General features: G+C 45.3%; 1 protein-coding gene across 3 annotated transcripts in view; it reads left to right on the forward strand.

The window, feature by feature from the left end:
• PCNX3 (pecanex 3) overlaps positions 1-18262 on the forward strand; it is a 74205-nt gene extending 55943 nt beyond the window's left edge. The window contains exons 28-35 of one of the 3 annotated variants that reach the window (XM_030218061.1): positions 9103-9333; positions 11156-11259; positions 11419-11569; positions 11750-11980; positions 15115-15389; positions 15932-16086; positions 16406-16785; positions 17769-18262. In XM_030218061.1, coding sequence (XP_030073921.1) covers positions 9103-9333; positions 11156-11259; positions 11419-11569; positions 11750-11980; positions 15115-15389; positions 15932-16086; positions 16406-16785; positions 17769-17960 — 1719 coding nt within the window. In that variant the 3' untranslated portion in view covers positions 17961-18262. The remainder of the gene's footprint in view (positions 1-9102; positions 9334-11155; positions 11260-11418; positions 11570-11749; positions 11981-15114; positions 15390-15931; positions 16087-16405; positions 16786-17768) is intronic. The other 2 variants (XM_030218062.1, XM_030218063.1) reach the window with 2 other exon arrangements.
• The last annotated feature ends 4642 nt before the right edge of the window (positions 18263-22904 follow it).

A 22904-nucleotide genomic window follows, 5' to 3' on the forward strand; every position in this document is an offset into this window, starting at 1 on the left:
CTCTGCGAGTGCGTCACTTTCGGATGAAAACTCTTCGTTCCGTTATAGCCGCAGCTCAGCCCGGAGAGTTTCTTACTTCCCTCGATCTCAAAGAGGCTTACTTTCACATTCCCATTTGGCTGCCTCTTCACCGGTTTCTGTGGTTTGCGGTCCTAGGCCTGCACTTTCAATTCCAGGCGCTTCCCTTCGGATTGGCAACGGCACCCCAAACCTTTTCCAAGATCATGGTGGTAGTCGCAGCGTTTCTGCGACAGGAAGGAGTGCAAGTGCTTCCTTATCTCGACGATTAGCAGATACGGGCTCCGTCCTTTCAGGACAGTGTTTGGGTGACGGACAAGGTCGTCAGTTTGCTGCGTTCATTGGGTTGGATTATCAACCTGGAAAAGAGTCATTTGGTTCTCTCTCAATCCCTGGAATACCTTGGTGTTCTTTTTGACACCCAGTCGGGCAGGGTCTTCTTGCCAGAGAATCGGAGGCTGAAGCTCCAGGCGCAGGTTCAGAGTCTATTACGCATTCCTGCACCCAAGACCTGGGATTATGTTCAGGTTTTGGGCTCCATGGCAGCCACGCTGGAGGTGGTTCCGTGGGCCAGGAGTCACATGAGGCCTCTTCATAAGACCCTGCTGAGCCGCTGGTCTCCAGTCTCTGAGGATTACTCAGTTTGTCTACCATGGGAGCCGTTGGTAAGACTGGACATACGTTGGTGGCTGCGTGCCGACAGGCTAGGGATGCCCCTAGCCGTTCTGGACTGGGTAGTGGTGACTATGGATGCCAGTCTTTCAGGATGGGGAGCCCATTGTCTGGGGCTCACAGCGCAGGGTTCTTGGTCTCCGGAGGAAGTTTCTTGGTCCATCAATCGGTTGGAACTGAGAGCGGTTCAGCTGGCATTACAGGCTTTTCACGCGGAACTGGTGGGGAGGCCGGTTCGGGTTCTCTCCAACAACGTGACTGCGGTAGCCTATGTCAATCGCCAGGGGGGCACCAAGAGTGTTCCTTCTGTATGCGTATCTTCCCAGACCTCTAGTAGGGAAGACTTTGCTGAAACTCAAGCAAGACTGGGGAACAATGATCCTGATTGCTCCTTTTTGGCCTAGTCAGATCTGGTTCCCTCTTCTTCTGGAGTTGTCTTCCGAAGAACCGTGGAGATTGGAGTGTTTTCCGACCCTCATCACCCAGAACCGAGGGGTCACTTCTACATCCCAACCTCCAGTCTCTGGCTCTTACGGCCTGGATGTTGAGAACTTAGAAGTTGCCTCCTTGGGTCTTTCAGAGGGTGTCTCCTGAGTCTTGCTTGCTTCCAGAAAAGATTCCACAAAAAAGTGTTACTCTTTCAAATGGAGGAGGTTTGCCATCTGGTGTGACAGCAGGGCCCTAGATCCTTTTTCTTGTCCTACACGGACCCTGCACTTATCAGAGTCTGGTCTCAAGACCAACTCCGTAAGGGTTCACCTTAGTGCAGTTAGTGCTTATCATCAACGTTTAGAAGGTCAGCCTATCTCTGGACAGCCTTTAGTAGTTTGTTTCATGAGAGGTTTGCTTTTGTCAAAGCCCCCAGTCAAACCTCCACCAGTGTCATGGGATCTCAACGTCGTTCTCACCCAGCTGATGAAAGCTCCTTTTGAGCCACTGAATTCCTGCCATCTGAAGTACTTGACCTGGAAGGTCATTTTCTTGGTGGCTGTTACTTCAGTTCGTAGAGTCAGTGAGCTCTAAACCCTGGTAGTGCATGCACCTTATATCAAGTTTCATCATAACAGAGTAGTCCTCCACACTCACCCTAAGTTCTTGCTGAAGGTGGTGTCGGAGTTCCATCTGAACCAGTCAATTGTCTTGCCAACATTTTTCCCCGTCCTCATACCCGCCCTGGTGAAGACAAGTTGCACACCTTGGACTGTAAGAGAGCATTGGCCTTTTACGTGGAGCGGACTAAGCCCTATAGACAGTCCGCCCAGCTGTTTGTTTCTTTTAATCCCAACAGGAGGGGAGTCGCCATCGGAAAACGCATCATCTCTAATTGGCTAGCAGATTGCATTTCCTTCACTTACGCCCAAGCTGGGCTGACTCTGGAGGGCCATGTCACGGCTCATAATGTTAGAGCCATGGCTGCGTCAGTGGCTCACTTGAAGCCGGCCTCCATTGAGGAGATTTGCAAGGCTGCAACGTGGTGGTCAGTCCACATATTCATATCTCACTACTGCCTTCAGCAGGATACCCGACGCGACAGTCGGTTTTGGCAGTCGGTGCTGCAGAATCTGTTCAGGGTTTAGAATCCAACTCCACCCTCCTAGGCTCATTTCTGTTTTGTTCCAGGCTGCACTCTCATCTAGTTGTGTTTCTTTTCAGGTCAATCTCTGTTATGTCCTCGCCGTTGCGAGGCCCAACTGACCAATGTTCTTGGTTTTGAGTGAGCCTGGGGGCTAGGGATACCCCAGTTGTGAGTATAATACAGCCTGCTTGTCTTCGGAGAAAATTAAGATACATACCTATAGCAGGTATTCTCCGAGGACAGCAGGCTGATTATTCTCACAAACCCACCCTCCTCCCCTTTGGAGTTGTTTCAGTTCTTTTTGCTTTTTATTCAACTGAAGGAAGGCACGCTCGTGTCGCGGGCGGGAAGCCGTTCGTGCGTGCACAGTGTGTTCGGCCCGCGCGATGCAACATTCTAGAAGTCTCTTTTTGCTTGGCAAAAGTTTTCCCGGTCTCCTGGGCCGTCACGGACGACGACCCAGTTGTGAGAATAATCAGCCTGCTGTCCTCGGAGAATACCTGCTACAGGTATGTATCTTCATTTTGTCCTCACTCAGCTGATAAAAAGCTCCCTTTGAGCCACTTGACACCTGTTATCTGAAATACTTGACCTGGAAGGTCCTATTTTTGGTGGTAGTCACTTTAGCCCGCAGAGTAAGTGAGCTCCAGGTCCTAGTAGCTGGTCCACCTTACACAAAATTTCACAACAGAGTAGTTCTGCATATGCATTCGAAGTTCTTTCCCAAGGTGCAAGGTGGTGTCAGCATTCCATGTTAACCAGTCAGTTGTTTTTGCCACCGTTTTCCCCAAGTCTACATGCTCATCAAGGTGAAAGCTCACTGCACACTCTGTACTGCAAGAGATCCTTGTCCTTCTATCTGGATTGGACTAAAGCCCATAGACAGTTTACCCAGGTTTTTGTTTCTTTTGACCCCAACAGGATGGGGGCTGCCATTGGAAAATGCACATTGTCCAGTTGGCTGGCAGACTGCATCCATTTCACTTATGCCCAAGCTGGGCTAACTCTGGAGGGTCATTTCACAGCTCACAGAGTTAGAGCCATGGCTGCATCGGTAGCCCATCTGAGATCATCCTTTGTAGAGGAGATTTGCAAGGCTGCAACATGGTCGTCAATTCAGATTTTCACATCTCACTAGAATAAGACTCCTGATGGGGTTTAGAATCCAACTACACCCCCCTCCATGACCCTTTGTTTCTATTCCAGGTTGTTCCAAAAAAGTGTTTGGTTCCCTTTTCCTTGTTCTGCCTTAAGCCTTGTTTCTTGGAGACCGTCTCTTTCCTCTTTTTAATTCAGACAACCTGGTAGCCAGGGATTCCCATCAGTGTGTGATTTTCATTCCACTTGTTCTTGGCGAAAGTGAAGTTACTCATTTGTAGCAGGTATTCTCTGAGGACATCAGGATTAATAGCCACACTGCGCCACCTACCTCCCCTTGGAGCTGTATTCTGTCAGCTATAGTATTAGACTAGTCTGGTCTGGTCCCACATGACAGCAGAAGGCTGTGCATGTATGGTGTGCTTCTCAGAGTTGCTAGAGTGGTTCCAGTGCAAGGCTCCATCAGATGACATCCCTCATCAGTGTGAATATTCATACTATTATCCTCAAAGAACACCTGCTACAAGTGAGTAACTTCTCTTTCTGTCCTGAAGTACTGACAGTGTGTGTGACATCTTACGGTTGCTCAGTCAGAGAGCAGGAAGCATTGCCTCAGGCTATTGTTGCATGTGAGAGATAGGTGATGAGGAAATCCCTGCCAGTGGAGATCAACTACTTCTAAAGTGCACTGATCATTTAGATTGGCCTGAGCCTTCTTGCGACATACAGGTGTTGTTGGGAGAGGCATTCTTAGCAGGAAACGCTGCCAATTTTAGCATGCTGAGGCAGTTTGAGACCGTGATATGTCCCCATGCTTTAGTCCAGTGGAATTGATGAGGTTACACAGTCCTGTTCCTCAGCAAATTCTGTCTTGGGGGATGCTTTTGGCCAGAATTTATATTGCTGGGCATCGGGCATACTGGCTGAAAAATGACTTTAGGACAGATATCGTACAGTTACTAGATGCACACGGTCTTCTCGGGAACTTCATGTCGCTGGATCTCACAGAGGCCTATTTACACATGCACATCAGAGGTTTCTGCATTTTTGCTGTTAGCATTTGGCAAAGTACTTCATGAAAGACCAGAGGAAATTAGAAAATTATGGGATAGGAGGTAGTATCCTATTGAGGATTTAAAACTGGTTAAAAGACAGAAAGCAAAGAGTAAGGTTAAATGGTCAGTATTATCAATGGAGAAGAGTAGATAGTGGGGTTCCCCAGGGGTCTATGCTGAGACCGCTGCTTTTTAACATATTTCTAAATGATCTAGATATGGGAATAACTAGTGAGATAACTAAATTTGCTGATGACAAAAAGTTATTCAAAGTTGTTAAGTCGCAGGAGGACCTTACGAAACTGGGCGTCCAAATGGCAGATGGCATTTAATATGAGCATGTGCAAAGTGATGCATGTGGGAAAGAGGAATCCAAATGATAGGTACATGATGCAAGATTCCACATTAGGAATCGCAGTCCAGGAAAAGGATCTAGGTGTCATCGTTGATAATAAGTTGAAACCCTCTGCTCAGTGTGCAGCGGTGTCTAAGAAAGCAAGTAGAATGTTACAAATTATTAGGAAAGGAATGGAAAACAAAAATGTCTTTCTATCGGTCCATGGTGCAAATGCACCTTGAATACTGTGTGCAATTCTGGTCAACCATATCTCAAAAAAAGATATAGTGGAATAAAAAGAGGTACAGAGAAGGTTGAAAAAAATGATAAAGGGGTTGGATGACTTCCCTATGAGGAAAGGCTAAAGTGGCTAGGGCTCTTCAGCTTGGAGAAAAGATGGCAGAGAGAGTGGACTGGGTAGACATGAATCGCTTGTTTACTGTTTCCAAAAATACTAAGACTAGGGGGACATGCAATGAAACTACAAAGTAGTAAATTTAAAACCAGAGAAAATATTTCTTCACTCAACGTGTAATTAAACTTTGGAATTGGTTGCCAGAGAATGTGGTAAAAGCAGTTAGCAGGGTTTAAAAAAGGTTTGGATAATTTCCTAAAAGAAAAGTTCATAAACCATTATTAAGATGGACTTGGGGAAATCCACTGCTTATTTCTAGGATAAGCAGCATAACATCTGTTTTACTGTTTTGGGATCTTGCCAGGTACTTGTGATCTGGATTGGCCGCTGTTGGAAACAGAATGCTGGACTTGATGGACCTTCGGTCTGTCTCAGTATGGCAATGCTTATGTTCTTATTTCTTATTTGTAGTTTTTCCAATTCTTTGCCCTTCCATTTGGTGTTGCCATGGCCCCTAAGAGTGGTGGTGGCCTTGTGGAAAAAAAGGAATCCTAGTGCATCTTTATTTGGATGATTGGCTCATTTTGGCCATATCCTACAAAAAGAACATGAGATAGCAGGAGCTGTGATGGATTGTCAGTGTTTCCAAAAGTAATTTGGTCCCATACTAGGCTCTGGATACTTAAGGGCCAGATTTGACACATTGCAAGAGAAGATGTTTCTTCTGGCAAGCAGAACTGTGAAGCTGCAGGCACAGACGTGGAGTTTTTGGAGGCTTTGTTGCAGGACAGTGTGGCATTTCATGCAGGTGCTTGATCCATGGTGGTGACTGAAACACAAGTAACAGCCTTTTGTGTTTCAGAGGCCTTGTTAAGGGCAAGTCCTTATGTACTCATCCAGATATGGTTTGCTTCTTGAAGGGAGTGAAGTTGAAGAATCTGCCTAGTCAATCCATTGTGCCTCTGTGAGGTGTGTATTTGGTTCTTTCTTCTCTAGTAGTGCAGCCTTTTGAGCCTCTGAGAGAGGCCTCCTTAAAGGATGTAACTCCAAACCGTGTGTTTGATGGCTGTTTGTTTCACTTGCAGAATTTCAGAGTTGCAGGCTCTTTCTTGCCAGGAATCTTTCTAAATCTTTTCAGAAGAGAAAGTCATCTTGAGGCTGGTGCCATAAGATTGCATCTCCTTTTCACCTCTCTCAGCCCATTTCAGTATTGTTATTTAGGAAGGCTGCAACCAATCCAGGTCTGATCAAACTCCACAAATTAGATGCTGGTTAAGCTTTGCACCTTTATCTTAAGAGAACAAAGGAGTTCAGAAAGTCTGATAGACTGTTCATCCTTTTTGGAGGGGCATGAAAAGAAGAGGTTGCTTCTAAGACTACAGTAACCAAGTGGATCAAAGAAATTATGATGTCCATATACATGTATACTCTGTAGCTGTCCTGTCTCAGAACAGTTGAGAGCTCATTCAACAAGGGGACATATGACTTCTTGGGCAGAACATAACTCTTATCCTGCCTGTTGAGATTTGCAAGGTAGCAACTTGGTCTTTGTTACACTCCTCTGCCTGTCATTACAGACTGGATGTTCTTGCACAGAATAATGCCACCCTAGGAGCCAGAATGTTGACAGTGGGTATTGCACGGTCTCACCTAGTGAGGCACTGCTTTGGTATGTCCCAAGCTTCTGGACTGATCTGATGGGATGATATAGTTTACTTGCCTGCTAATTTTCTTTCCTTGTGTGACAAAACAGGTTTTAAGCCTATAAAACTGTATTATTTCTTGAAGTGTATTTATCTAGTTTGGCCAGCAGGTGGTGCATATTTAAAGTTGTAACAGAGAACTGACTGTTCCCTCTTTAGTTAACACAGATAAGAGGTAACCTGCAGTGATGTGGCCAGCTATTTTTAAAACTACTATTTTGGGCTCTTATTGACCCAAGAGCTCAAAATTCAGCTAGGATGTAATGGATTTTTCTCCAGTCTCAGCTTCGAAATAGAGAAAGACCTCTTTACTGAGACCCCATTAGCAGTTATTTCATAACCTGTGAGCAGCTACATTTCCTGTACTTCCCACATACAGTTTAGATAGTAAACAAATGTTTAGTGTTATAATTGATCCATATTCAGTTACCTTTTATTATGTGCTGTTTTTGTTCTATCTGTTTTTACAATTCACTGTTCAATATTTTTCATAATAAACATTTTTTTTTAGTTTATTGCCTCTGCTTGTCTGGACTAAGAATCCTGGTGGTTTGTGTGTTGGGTCTGTGAGTGCTTTCCGGGAGCTGTGGGACCACTGGAAGTGTGGCCTCAGTAACCTAGAAATCACTGGGGATAATTTGAGAGTGGGAGACTTGCCCAGAGGTGGTTGGGACCCTGTCGGTGGGAGGAAGATGCTAGTGTAGAGCACAAGCTGCAGGTGGACCTGAGTTGTTCTGGGGATAGATCCTCTCTCTTAGTGGCCGTGGAGTAACCCCAGGCGGGTGGCTAGGTGACACCTTGAGTCTCTCGAGACCAGTTTAGGACTCACCTGTGTTTATTCACTGTGGATGTTGCTATAGAATGGTAATGTGGTAGGATTATAAGCCTTTCTTACAGGGAGGGAAAAATAGTAGCTGTAGAACGAGATTTAGTAAACACTAAGGCTGACAGTTCACAGCCAGTGAGCGATTGTGCTATTTCAGTTGTGTCTATTTATTTGGAGTTCTGGACAATTTAGTTCTTTCAGAGTTCCAGTTTATGATTTGACCTGCTTTGATAGCTTATGTTTGTTTATACTACATAATCATAGAAATGGAAGGCAGATAAATACCATATGGCCTATCCAGTCTGCCCATCCATGACATCTACTATCCCTTCATCTCCCTTAGAAATCCTGTCTAGTTGTCCCAAACTTTGTCTTCATCTCCACCACCTCCACCGGGAGACTGTTCCATACATTCACCACCCTTTCCAAGAAGAAGTATTTCTGTAGGTTTCTCCTAAGTCTTTCACCTTCATCCTATTTGGATTTTGCTCACACCTTTTTCAGGAGTAGCTCATGGTGAGTTACATTCAGGTACACTGAGTATTCAGGTTCTATGCCCCCTCATTCCAGAGCTTCCTTCCAATTGAAAGACTTGTCTCCTACTCACTTATGCCATGGAGGTATTTAAAAGTCTGTCATATCTCCACTGTCCTGCCTTTTTTACAAAGTATGATTTTTGAGATCTTTGTCTATCCCCATATGTTTTGACGAAGACCACTAACCACTCTAGTAGCCGCCCACTGGACCGACTCCATCCTGTTTATCTTTATTTGAAGGTGCAGTCTCCAGGATTGTACACAGTACTCTAAATGAGGTCTCATCAAAGACGTTATCACCTCCTTTTTTCTGCTGGCCATGCCTCTCCTTATGCACCCAAGCATCCTGATGGCTTTTACTCTCACCTTTCTACCTGTTTGGCCACCTTAAGGTCGTCACATGCGATCATACCCAAGTCCCACTCCTCTTTCATGCACAGAAGTACTTCATTCCCTAAACTGTTCTCTCCCTCCCAGAGGATCAGAGGGCAACACTGGGTCCTGTTTGTTATGAAATTACAATTGGTTCTTAGTCTCTACATGCTGGTCTGGTCTGGAGGGACTCAAGGAAAGAAAATTAGCAGGTAAGTCTAATTTAACCTTTTGAGCTATCATTGAAAAGGCCTGAGCCATAGCTAAATAAATAGATTTTGGCTTTAGGTTCCTGCACCTAGTTCCTGCTCTCTTTCCCCATGCCTATCCTTAGTACCCATTTCTAAGTGTATAGTTCCTTTTTCTTTAATAAAGAATGAGACCTGATGCATGATCCAAGGTGTCTGGTACATGCATCGAATTCATTGATGAAAATATTGTTAGTAGTATGTAATGTTGTTCCAGGGTTGCCTACAGATTAGCAGTCTCTCTGTCTTTGACTACTGTGGGGCAGCCTCTACTTTGACTCTCCCTATCCTCACTGTCTTCTCTAGAGTATTATCTATTATGTGACTCGTTCTCCGAAACTTGAGGACTGGCTGAGCAATGAGAACATTCAGGATGCCCTACGGCCTTGTGCCCTCCCCAGCTATGCCGACAGCGACCCTACTTTCAATCTGAACATTGATGAGGACTATGACCATCGCATGTCGGGAATCACTCTGTCATCCTTCTGCAACATTTACCTTGACTGGATCCAGTACTGCGCTGGCCGCAGGGAAAAGGTGAGATCTGGGTTTGGGTTGTAGGTGTGGTGCTGGCTACAGGCATCCTAGTAATACATGGAATGACAGTGGTAGAGACTGTGTAGCAGCAGGGCTCAATTTTGTAAATTCTTGAAGACATATTGAACACACATAGAGTTGATACTTTTGGCTGTTTAGGAGGGAAGAGTTTTGATCTGCTTTTGAATGTTTTGTTTGATTTATTGTGTGATGATTTTGTAATCTGCCTAGTTGTAGGTGAAGTAGAAACATCCTATATAATAATTCTCACCGCCAACGTTCTAATGTGCCTGGTACCGTGTCTCCCTCGGAGGTGGTCTGCTAGGCAGTTTAGAATGCACTGATGTCAGTGATGTCACTGACAGCTGATTCCAAGGCAAGGGGTGTGTTTCCCTACTCCTCCCCCTGCCTGGGAAACAGCTGTCAGTGCCCCTGCCCAGCAAAACCGCGAGCCAGGCAGGGGGAGGAGTAGGGAAACACGTTCCGCGTGTTTCCCTACTCCTCCCCCCGCCTACCAATCAGCTCTCAGTGCCCCCCCCCCTCGGCGCAACACCCAAGCCTCTATCCCCCCCCTCGACGCATCACCCAAGACCCTCCCCCCGGCGCATCACCAAAGCCCCTACCCCCCTCTTGAGCACATCAACTCCCTCGCCACCCGCAGCCGCCAATACTAACGCTGTCCAGCCGCTGCTGCTTCTTCTGTGGAGCAGCAACGGCCAGTACAAAAAGAAAAAAGCCGAAAAAAGATTTTTAATCTGAAACGCGGCTCCGTAGACAGCCATCTGGCATTGGCTGTCATCACTGCAGCCGCTCCTCCTCTCCCCTCCACGTCACTGCCCCTGCAGGAAGACCCCGGAGGAGCGCAGCGACGACAGAGGGGAGAGGAGGAGCGGCTGCAGAGATGACAGCCAATGCCAGATAGCTGTCTACGGAGCCATGTTTCAGGTTTAAAATCTTTTTTTGGCTTTTTTCTTTTTGTACCGGCCGCTGCTGCTCAACAGGAGACGCAGCAGCAGCCGGACAGCGTTAGTATTGGCGGCTGCGGGTGGCGAGGGGTTTGATGTGCCCGAGGGGGGGGGGGGTATGGGCTTGGGTGACGCGCTGGGGGGGGGGGTAGGGGTTTGGGTGATGCGCCGAGGGGGGAGGGGAGGGTCGCTGAACATGGGTGGCTGCAGGGAGGGCAGGGGAGAGAGGTGGGTCGCTGGACAAGGGTGGCTACGGGGGGGGGGGCAAGGGGAAAGGAGAGGAGGGTCATTGGACATGGGTGGCTGCAGGGGGAGAGGAGGGTTGCTGGACATGGGTGGCTGCAGGGGGGGCAGGGGGAGAGGAGAGTCGCTGGACATGGGTGGCTGCAGGGGGAGCAGGGGAGAGAGGAGGGCCGCTGCACATGCGTGGCTGCAGGGGCAGAGGAGGGTTGGTGGGGATGGGGTCCTGAGACCAGATGGGTGGCTGCAGAGGGGGCAGTGGAGACAGGAAGGATGCTGCGGGGGGGGGGGGGATTACCTTGCTAGCGCCCGTTTCATTGCCTACCGAAACGGGCCTTTTATACTAGTTTTAAATAAATAGCCCTCAATTTCTGCAACCCCTCCCCTCCCCCAGCAGGGAACAAAATATCATTTTTAGGAGCAATTGTGGAAAAGGAAAATTGTGTCAGAGTTGCAAACCTAGAAATCTAATTTCCTGTACTATATCTACCGCTATCTCTCACCACTGTTCCACCACTGCCATTAGCTTTCCCCTGTGTGTGGTAGGCTTGTACAATATATTCTGGTGGCTTTAAGAGGAGTCTGAGTGTTCGCTGTGACTTGTGTTCTTTGCACAGCCCGTGGAACGAGACTGGAACTCCCCATTAGTGAACCTCTGCTTTGGACTCTGCATTCTGGGGCGCAGGGCGCTAGGAACTGCCTCACACAGCATGTCTGCAAGGTGAGCACTACAGTTACTTCTCCCCCCTTGCACACGCACCAGTGTCATCTTAGTTTGGGTGCTAATGATCCAGTATGGCTACTGTGTGACACTTGGAGCTTAAGATGGAGGTGGTGTGGTGGTTAAGCACTGCTGGTGATTCCACTTCCTCTCTTGCAGCAGCCTGGAGCCCTTCCTGTTTGGCCTCCATGCCCTCTTCAAGGGTGACTTCCGGATCACTTCACCCAGGGATGAGTGGGTCTTTGCTGACATGGACCTGCTGCACAAGGTTGTGGCCCCCGGGGTCCGAATGTCCCTGAAGCTTCATCAGGTAATGGCTGAGAGAGATTTTGGAGAGAGGAGTTCAGACTAATTGTACTGTTCAGTTCAGTTTACAGGCCCATGTGGTGCAACAGCATGTATCATATTATGCTGATAACTGAAAATCCTGTAATTTGGTCTTCCTCTGAGACATGCAGCAATGTCTTTTTTTTTTTTTTTCTTCATTCAGGACCACTTCACATCCCCAGATGAGTTTGAGGACCCAGCCATCCTGTATGATGCCATTACTGCCAACGAGGACAGGCTGGTAATATCCCATGAGGGAGATCCAGCCTGGCGCAGTGCTATCTTGGCCAACACACCCTCATTGCTGGCCCTGCGACATGTTATGGATGATGCCAGTGATGAGTATAAGATCGTCATGCTGAACCGGCGGTGCCTCAGCTTCCGTGTCATCAAGGTGAGGAGGCTAGCACCATGCCAGGAGAACTCCTACCACATTAGCCTTGTCATGAGCTTCTGTGAATCATCACCTAGAAAGAATGGTTTTAGTGTGGCTATCTCCCTAACATGCTTTTCAGTAAAGACCAAAGCAAAGAACTTGTTTGTTTTTCCTGCTACGTCATATTAGAGCTCATTTTCAAAGCACGTAGACTTGAAAAGTTACAAGTTACTATGTATAACTTGCTGTAACTTTATAAGTCTTTGAAAATAAGCCTCATAGTAACATAGTAGATAATGGCAGATAAAGACCTGTATGATCCATCCTGTCTGCCCAACAAGATAAACTCATAGCAGAAGGTATAATGTGATACTACATCCTCTCAGGAAGGGCATTACAGGCATCTACCACCTCTTCCTGACATTATTCCTGAGTTGGCCCCCTGCAACCTCAATTCATGTCCTCTAGTTCTTCCACCTTCCTGACTCTGGAAAAGGTTTGTTTTGTAGATTAATACCTTTCAAATATTTAAATGTCTGTATCATATCACCCCTGTCTCTTCTTTCCTCTAGGATATACACGTTCGGGTCTTTAAGTCTCTCTTCATACGTCTTGTGACGCAAACCCCAAATCATTTTTGTTGCTTGACAGTACATTAAATGTGTACGTTTTGAAAAAATGCCTTATTTGCATATTAGATGTGCAAAAGGAAGAATGAAATATCAAGACATATAAAAACATAGGAATAATGCAAGGCAAGCAAACATTACTACTACTACTACTATTTAGCATTTCTATAGCGCTACAAAGCATACGCAGCGCTGCACAACATAGAAGAAAGATAGTCCCTGCTCAAAGAGCTTACAATCTAGTAGAATGATGGGAAAAAACTGACCTGTTGCTGTTGATTACAACAAATGGGTGATTGTGGTAGTAGCTAGGAGCTCTGAATAGGTTTTTAAAAAGACCGTGCACCTATGGACAATTCTCTGTTAGGTGGATAGACGATTTGGAACTGAAAGGTTCTGTGGGGGGGGGGGGGGGGAGTTGAGCATAAAAAAAGAGAAAAGAGAGACAAGACAGTGACCCCACGTGGGAGAGAAATCTGTGAATAAGGAATGAAAATGTGTGCTGAGAGAAAAAAAAAAGGTGAGATCCAAGTGGGAACATGGGACAGTGTGGTCAGAAAAGAAAGCTAGTGCTGAAAAGGAGAGCCGATGCAAGAAAGCGCTGCAAGCAGCGGAGACTGGTGCACAAAGAGCGGCGCAGAATCATTAAAAAAGTAGCAACAGCTGTGAAAGGGAAGAAGATGGGAAGACTCACCAGTGTCGCAAGGCAAAAGTATCTGCCTTGATACAGCAAAAAGCTGGCTAAAGTGAGAAGTCAGTATAAAAAGGCACCAAATGACACTCATGTCCATAAGAGCAAGACTGACAATCCAGATGACATGGGAGGACATCTCTGTTGATGTGGGAAGAGTGGGTCCACGAGGGAACCTCAACAAAAAAAGAGAATGGAAAATCACAAAAATAAAAAAAAAGGGGGGAAGGTGCAGGCTGTAGCAAAAAGGGAGCATATATGGGTAGAAACCGACATAAACCAATAGTATACAATAAAATATTATGTGGTGGTACCCTAATTGACATACAGAGATTGAAACGGCATAAAATGACACCAATATAATACAATAAGAGTATTGTGTGATAGTGCCTTAATTGACATGGACACGAAAATAAATGGCAATCTAAGCTGAAGTGATTTAAGATGGAGCACAAAATCTTGGATAACTAGATGCAATAAAATTGAAATAAAACATTATATAAAAATGAAGAGGTATGACCCAATGTACACCCATCAGAGGCAGGGGGAGCAGAGATAAAGTAAAGCCATGATGATCTAAAAGCAACTTACGATTTAAAGAAACGGACGGAAATCAATTTCCTGATTAAGACCAACGGGTACTACTGTATTGAATTCATAAACGAGACGTTCTTCTTGTAAGAGTAAGTCTGAGACATTGTTTCTGCGCCGGTGTGGTTGAAAATCTCTGAATACCAAAACTTTAGATCCTCAATAGTATGTGGGGTACTGTGCCAATGACTTACTGGCAGAACGGATTCAGTATTTCTGTTGATACAGCTACGATGTTCAATTATGCGGGTTTTGATCAAGCTGTTGGTTTTGCAGTATACAGAAGCCTGCAGGGACATTGAATGATGTAAATGACATTGGTAGTGTTACAGTTAGATGTGTGTTTTTCATTGATATGTTTTTGTGTGGTCGGATGGATGAATACGGACATGTCCAAGACATGCTTGCAAACGCTACATTTGCCACATTTTTGGTGTCCATGATACACTTCAGACGATCTGGTTGTCGTTTCGGGAAGCGTGGATGGCACAAGAATTTCTGTGAGATTTCTACCTCTTTAATATGCCACGGTTAAGCGTTTGTCCTTAAAGCACTGATGGTTTTCGAAGTTATGCCAATGACCCTTGATGATTTTATTGTCAAGGAATGAATACCTGAGAGTGCAAACGATGTTTGGTTTGTCCTTGTTTGGTCTTGGTTCTAAAAGTGTGTGTCTTTCCTTCTTGCATGCCTTGGTATAGCCATTGGCTGTATCAGTTGTTGGGTATCCCCGTTGAAGAAATCTCTGTGCCATAGTGCTCGAATGTATATGGAAGTCTTCGAAATTGGAACAGATCCTCCGGAGTCTAAGAAATTGTGATACTGTACATTCAATTAGAGTAATTCAAATACTTAAAGCTGGGTGGTAGGAATAACGGTGGCAGAGACGGAGAATAACCACAAGTATTAGTACAAGAGCTTAAGCGAAATGGAAAACAGATGGTCCATTGCTTTGTCATTCAAAATATTGAGCATCTAAGGCTGCACTGTGCTTTTATTGGGTGACCTACAGAACCTGTAGGTTGTGCCCGTCAACCAGCAGATGGTTGACGGGCACAACCTACAGGTTCTGGACTGGTGTGGTGGGGCTAAAGGAAAGAAAATTAGCAGATAAGACCTAATTTTTCCTTTGATTATACTGCTTTCGTCAAAGAATATGTGTTACAGACGAGCATCTTTGCCATGCATGTATGGTCTTACTTCTCCTTTCTGGCTCTTTCTTTTCCCCTGCCCCCCAATAGGTGAACAGAGAGTGTGTGCGTGGACTGTGGGCAGGGCAGCAGCAGGAGCTAATCTTCCTGCGTAATCGAAACCCAGAGCGTGGCAGTATCCAGAATGCTAAACAAGCCCTGCGTAACATGATCAACTCATCCTGTGACCAGCCCATCGGCTATCCCATATATGTCTCCCCGCTCACCACCTCTTATGCTGGCACCCACCCTCAACTGCATGGCATGTGGGGTGGGGCCATTAGCTTGCGTAACATCTGTAACTGCCTCATGAGCAACTGGGAGAGGTAAGGAGGGTGAGGGATTGGCATGCTCGACATCTGAGAAAGAAAAAGTGTGCTCAGTCTTCCAAGCATTTGGTACCTGTAGGTAGAGCATCTGACAAAGAGAGGAGGTGTCAGCCTGTTCAGCATCTGAGAGACTTAAATAGGGGAGGAGTCAGTACCTATCAAACATCTAGGAGAGGCAAAGAGAGGAGCGGTTAGTTTGCTCAACATTTGGGAAAGAGGAGGAGGAGCAAGGGTTAGTTTGCCTATCTACTCTGATCAACATCTGGAGACTGGAGAAGTCAGTGTGTTCAACTTAACTAATGAATATTTAGGAGAGACAGGTGAGGAAAAGTGGGCAAGCTTTGGAGGAGGTAATTGTGTTCAAAATTGTGGTGTTAGCCTTTTGGTCCCCATGTAGGTCCCAGGGTCTTCCACAAATGTCAGATGCAGTTCGTTGCCTTCCTCAGCAGGACAGTGACATTATAGGGCTAGGCTTGATGGGGTGAAGACAGAATCCCTAACACTTACTTCTGTGGTCAAAATGTCTTGTCTTCATCCAGGTTACAGAAAGGCTGTGGGGCTGGATGCAATAGTGGAGGCAACATTGAGGACTCGGACTGCGGTGGGGGCTCCTCTGTCAGCAATAACCTTACTACCACTGCTGCTACTCCTTCCCTCCAGGAGGCTCCTGTCTCTACCTCCCAGCTTCAGTCAGGTATGTGGATCCAGCCTACTAATGTGAGTTTGGGGGGAAACTAGCAAAACAAAGGAGAGGAGATTCCATTTCTCTTTCTTTGTGGTGCGTCCAACTTATAATTATTGATGATGGGGAATAACTGATTATAACCTGTGGCCAAATATTCTTAGCATGACACATGTAGTAAGCAGTCCTGTGAAGTCAAAGTTTTTGTCATGTTTGTACTCTTAAACCTCTAACCAAAGCAAAGACATTATCCTGCTTGGGGACAGTGTATCTATGCTGGTAGAAACCACATGTGCTTGTCTTCTAACTAGGTCTTTCTGTTTGGCTGTAGGGAGTGAGCCATCCCTCCCTGGGAGCCAGAGTTGGGCTGTCCGGCCCCAGCCATTGCAGTTGTCCCTCCTTACTCAATCGGAGTGCAGGCGTGAGGGCAGCCTTGCCCTCTCATGGACTCCATCCATTCAGGGCCTGCTAGGCCAGCGGCTCTCAGTCAGCAGCTCCTCAGCAACTCAGGCAGAGCGCTTCCCCACAGCTGCTCTCCACCGCCCAGCCCTGGGGTCCTCAACAGCCTTTGCTTATGATGGACTGTGTGGAAAATGGAGTCTGGCAGGCCGGAAGGGGCTGAGCTCAATAGATGGAGATACCTTCTCAGGGACACAGTTGGGCAGCACCTTGGGGACCCCAGCAAGGGCTCCTGTGAATGCCACAACACAGGTAAAAGAAATTTTCACTTACTGCCAACTCCCACTATCTCATGTCTCCTTCTGAGATCTAATTCCTCCTATGCTTCCCCCCACCCCAGGCACTACTACAAAGTGTCACTGGGGAGGACAGGTATGGAAACCATCCTAGCGACATTTGAAGCAGGGAAAAGCTGCTTACTGCTAATTGGCTTTTCTCTTAAGTCTTATGTAAGGTGCTGATTTTTGGGCATGCAGGAAGCCTTGAGGGCATCTGAAGGATATTTAGGACTGCTGTGTGTGGGGGAGCCCTTTGTAGACCCTGCAGCTGTGGTTCATGTCCCTTTGTTTGAGGCATTTCCTGCCTGGTTCTCCCTAGTCTGGCCATTCAGATGGGCTGCAAAGACAACTTTCTCAATATTTTTTTTTCCTTTGTCTACTGACAACAGTCCCTAGCTATGATGGGGAAGGGAGGTCCCTGAATCAAAGCACTTACAATGTGGCAGAAAGGAAAGCTAGATCAACTTCAAACGGAACCACTCAAAGGTTCATCTCCTCACAAAAGACAGCTTGGTTACGCAGTATAAGGACTTATGTGTGGATGGCGTTGAATGCGTGGACCGAACCCTGATGCAGCACTAGCGAAACGTGCCGCATGTCGGCCAGTGGTCCTTATACTGAGTAATCAAGCTGATTTTATAAAGCTAATGAAACATTATATATGTAAAAGCTTTCAAGTGTTTGGATAATAAAGTATTTCTTAAGAATTTTAAGATGCTGTGCTGGTTTTAAAAAGGAAAGGTAGGCAGAAAGTGGATTGTTGTCTATGGGTATGATGATTCTGCTTCCTTCCTCAAGAGTCAGAAGAGAGAATTTGAGGTGATGTGCGGGATCATTTAATTGTACAAGTGCCCCTCCATCCCACACACGTTTCAAATGTAGGAGCCATCATTCTCCGCCTCATCTCCATCAGACAGATGATTGCTGTATCTTTAATGTTTTCTTTCATTTCTCCAGTCATCAGATAATGTCCAGCTTCCTGAGGACAGAGGCACACCCACACCTCCACCGGTAGAGAAGGAACTGGAAGTAGAGCAGGAACAGCAGCTCCCAGGTTCAACGGAACCAGCCATGGGGCGGGAAGATTGGGATGTGAAAGAGGAGAATGAAAGCCCAATTGCACAGCCCTTACTGGAGCACCAGTACTGAGTACTGTGGTGAGCCCTGCTGGGAGAGAATATGGCACCTGGCTGGCCCAGGGAGAACACAGGAAGGATGCACTGCTGATTCCATGCGTGCTGTGAAGTACAGGCCATTCCCTCCCTCTCTTCGCCCCTCAGACACCATGCTTAACCATGGCCAAGGCGTGGGCTCCCAGACAGAGACACAAGACTCTCAAGAGCATGGTTGGAGCCATGGGGGAGCCGGAAAATGGGAAAGTGGCAAGCTGACACAAAACTTCTAACACTTCCAGCTCATGCTGTTGACCTCTGGCTTGCATTCGCTTTGCAGACAAGCCTTGCAAAGACAAGAACACTGACAAAAAGAATTTGGTTTTTGAAACCACAAAACACTATTTTTGATTTTTTGAGGGTTTATTTTTGTCTGATCTGTATTTTGGTTGATAAAAAAACAGATAAAAACAAACAAAAAAAAATCCTAAACAGTCCAGGTAGACCTTTATTTTTTTCTTGCTTGTTCAGACCATTCTGTTCCGGGCTGTTCTGGATTTGGGGGGAGGGAGAGGTTACCTCATGTTCTTCCAAGCTGCAGGTCAGAATTGCTGCTTCTACACATTCACACTCTGTACAGAGAACCTAGATTACAACATTCAGGCTGTATTAGTGGTGTAGCTAACATTTCTCATTCTCATATATAGGATGATGTCATACGACAGAGCCTCGACAAAGAGATGCTCCCTGGCATTCAAACAGTGTTAAAGCCTTTGGCAGTGTCCACCGTGCATGCACATGTACACTCCCTCCCGCCATTGTCGCTTGGAACCAAGACAGTCTGCTTCCCAACCCCACCCCCTCCCCCCCGTGGACCAAGGGAGATGTGTTCACATTCTCTCCCGTCAGCAGCGTTTTGGAGTTTTTCTGAACAGTTTTCACTCTTTTTTTTTTTTTTTTTTTCTTGCCTTGTTTGGGCCTGGGCCTTTTTGTATAGTGCCTTCTTGCCTTGCATATCCTTCCTTTTTCGCTTAGTGCTTCAGCACTTCTGTTGTTTAATTTTTCCGCAACTCCTTAGGCCCCCTTAGGCCTTGAGCACTCTAGCTGAGAAACTCCCTATATTTGTCACCATAGCATTGTTTGATTTTTGCTGCAGCTATTTTTCTTGACGTGTCCCAAAAACTCCAGTGGTTTTAAGAAGTGCTCCAGATGTGACAAGGCCATGTTCCTTATGGACACTCATTCCTGGTGCTTGCAGTGTGTGGGACCTGACCACAATCCTTCTTGTCACCTGTGTTCACAGTTATCAACAAGAAGCATTTAGAGCTGAGAGCAGCAGTGGAAAAGTATTTTTGGTGTGGACAAGTCCGGTTGATCAACATTGGTTTTGGAGGCATTGGTCTCTCTGGCTCATGGAGTATATTGGACACTGGGACTCATCCACATCTAGGAGATCTCTCCTCTACATTGGCAGGCATCTTCCAGTCCCACCCTAAGGACACGTAAGGATTTGATGATGTCCTTGTCAGTCGGAAAGCCGACACTGGTCACTTTCAAAGCACAGCATCAGGAGCACCATGGCATCAACACTGCTGGTACCTGAGAATTGGCCATGCTGAGAGGGCAACTCTATCTCCAAGCCTCCAGAGTGGTCATGCCAGTCTCCATTGAGCCAGGACCAGTCCACCAATTTGACATCTTCCTACCAGCTGGGGCCCAGTCTTACTGATGACCAACCTTGAAGAGCACCTTCTCACCTGACACAATGCCAAGGCATCAAGGACATCGGTGTCGGCCTTTTGGAGCCCCAACCCATACTGGAGGCCTGTGCATTGCCCGTTTGCCATACATCAACGCAAGGCTTCAAAGGGTCTTAGAGTTGGTGCCAGTTGAGATTATCCAGTCCTTCAGGGTACAAAGATTCCTCGGAGCACAGGAGGACTCCAATCCCTTGATGCTCCTGCCCAGAGCCTGGCCTGCACTCAGTAGACCGAGGCAGGCACAAACTCGTTTCTCCTCAACAGGGACATCTTTTGAGTCTGACTCAGACTGCTGCTGGGAGTCTGAGGATCCAGAGTTTTTCTGGGAGGGGGGGTCCCTTAGTATCCCCTCAGATTCCTCATATCCCCATGAGGAGCTTTCCCTTACTGAGTTTGTGCAGAAGATGGCCAAGTCCATCCCTTTTTAGTTGGATGTTGAGCCCAGGCCCAAGATGTTGGACATCCTTAGCTTTGATGGCCCTCCTAAGGAGGCTGTGACAGTGCCTATGCACAACATTTTTAAGGCTATGAAGATGAAGCACTGGGAAGACCCTGCTTCCCTCTCTGTATAGTCTGTTCATAAAAAGGCCAACTCAGAAGGCTCCTGGATTCAACGTTCCAGCTCACCATTCTGTCATGGTTGAACCTGCTTTCAAAAGAGCCAGGATTTCCAAGACCCACGCCTTGGTGCCCCAGGGGAGGGATGCTCGGACCTTGGAGTCTTTTTGGAGGAAGGTGTTTCAGAATGCTATGCTAGCCTCCCGTATACATTCTTATTAGCTCTTCATCAGCAGGCACTTGCAGAAATTAGTGTGCAGTGTGGTGGAGGTTGCAGACACTCTACCACCTGAGAAGTCTGCATAACTCCGCCTGCTAGAAGTCAGGCAGAAGGAATGTAGAAAGCACATGTCCCTGGCAACCTATGATGCTTTCACTTTGGTGTCCAGGGTCTCCACAATGGTTATTGAGATGTGCAGACTCGCCTGGCAGTTCAGGAGAAGCTGGTGGAGGTCCCATGCTGAAGTGATGATCTTTTTAGTGACGATCTAGAGGAGGTTGCTGACCTCATTGAAAAGCGTACCTTTACCATTAAGTCCCAGCCGCCTCCTCTCAGAGGTATTCCAGCAGAGGGTGACAAAGGACTTACTATTCTCCTCTCAGCACCATTTTGTAGTTTTTCCAAAACAATTAGTTTGTCCTGTTTGAGCCTTTTTGTAATGTCTTCTCATGTGGAATAGTCTGTTATAAAAAGTAGACCGATACACATATATATAAAAACAAAGAAATAATTTATTCAAACCAAGATAAAAGCAGTACCCGACGTGGCCACGTTTCGCCCTCAGGCTGCGTCAGGGGTAAAACTACAAATAAAAACATAAAAATAGTGATAACATCATCTCAAGTTATGTATATATATATATATATATATATATATATATATATATATATATATATATATATATATATATATATATATATATAAAGTCATAACAACAAATGATAAAATAAAGTTCAATAAATACATTACACATTCAAAAGTAAAATGGAGGAGGAGATAAGACAAGCCACTTTCACAACATATAAAAGTGTATAAAACGTTGGATGGATTTAATCAAATCTAATAATGTATCAATACATACCTAAAAATTAGGGGTGATCAACATACCCCTTCAAAAAAAGCCTAAAACAAAATTAAAAAGATATACATTAATCCCATCTTGATCAGCCCATGTATCACAAACTCTACATCTCACCAGTCAGCTCAATTAAAATTCTCATCAAATCAACAATTGACTATATTTCATGGTGTAAAGCATTCAATTACTCACTGTTATAAATCTTCTACAAATAGACCACCTTGAATCCTAAAACTTTATCAGCCTTTACTATACAACATCATCAAAAGACATGGCTGCATAAATGAAACTAACTTTCAAAAGCCATAACTCATTCTATAGTAAATATACTTATACATCTGCTTTACTCAATGCTGCCATCTCCCATAACATCACATGGATTAAAGCTGACTACTTGTCAGCAGACACTGCTCTGGATCAAAATGCAACAGCAATACTATCTGTGCTGTGGCTTCCCCCTTTTTTTTTTTTTTTTAAAGAGAAAACACTCTATTTCTCCCTCAATCACCAAACAAGCTCATTCTTACTAGATATACTTGTACATCTACTTTACTCCATACTACCATCTCACAAACATCACATAGATTCAAGCTAGCTACTTACTGTGCTTGTTAACAGACACTGCTCTGGATCAAAGTGCAACAGCATTACCATCTGTGCTGTGGCTTGCTATTTTAAAACCTCATATCCAGGTCAAAGGTCATTACTTACTAAAAAAAAAAAAACGTCAAAAACTAATACCTTCACATCATTCAATTCTCAACACATACCTATTGCATAAATAGTGACAAAAAGAATAATCTATCTTAATAAACAAACTTTTAATCACTGCCAAACTGATGACATCATGACATCATAATGACAGACGTCAAGATAGGTTGTCACCTCTAACTCAAGCTTAGCTTCATTCTCACAATAGCACAATGTGTAATGACCACAAGCTATGCTTCCAACATGGTAACGCTTATATATCAAATTGGTGTCTGAAGCACTTTTAATCCAAAAAATGTGATGAATTGGACCATTTCCTTGATCCATAAATAATATAAAATAATTAAAAAAAAATTGTCTATAAAAATACTGTGTAGTCATTCTCCTGATTCAGTCCAAAGGGTTTCACTGTGTTGAATTTAAAAATCATTCTTTGCTCTGCTTGTAATAGTTGCCTGTCTGTATCTCCACCTCTCCAAAATGTTTTAATTTTTAATAATACAAGGAACTTTAATTCTTCAAAAGAGTGCTTCAAGTCATATACATGTTCAACTAGTGGTTTCTCCTGTATATTTCTCTTTATAGCACTTTTATGCTCAGCAATGCGTTTGTTAAATGCTCTCATAGTTTTTCCAATATACACAAGTCCACATGGACAAATCACTGCATAGACCACCTGTGTAGTCTTACAGTTGGAGTATTGCTTCAATTCATATCTCTCTCCTGTCATGGGGTGAATAAACCATTTAGTTTTCAAATTAACAGTATAAAATGAGCAATTCAAACATGGAAAATGTCCCCACACTGGATCACCTCTTATGAGTACAGGTAGAGCCGATGTTGCAAGACAGTCCTTCAAATTCCTATTCCTTT

This window comes from Microcaecilia unicolor, chromosome 11 (genome assembly GCF_901765095.1).
Source record: "Microcaecilia unicolor chromosome 11, aMicUni1.1, whole genome shotgun sequence".
NCBI classification, from domain to species: Eukaryota; Metazoa; Chordata; class Amphibia; order Gymnophiona; family Siphonopidae; genus Microcaecilia; species Microcaecilia unicolor.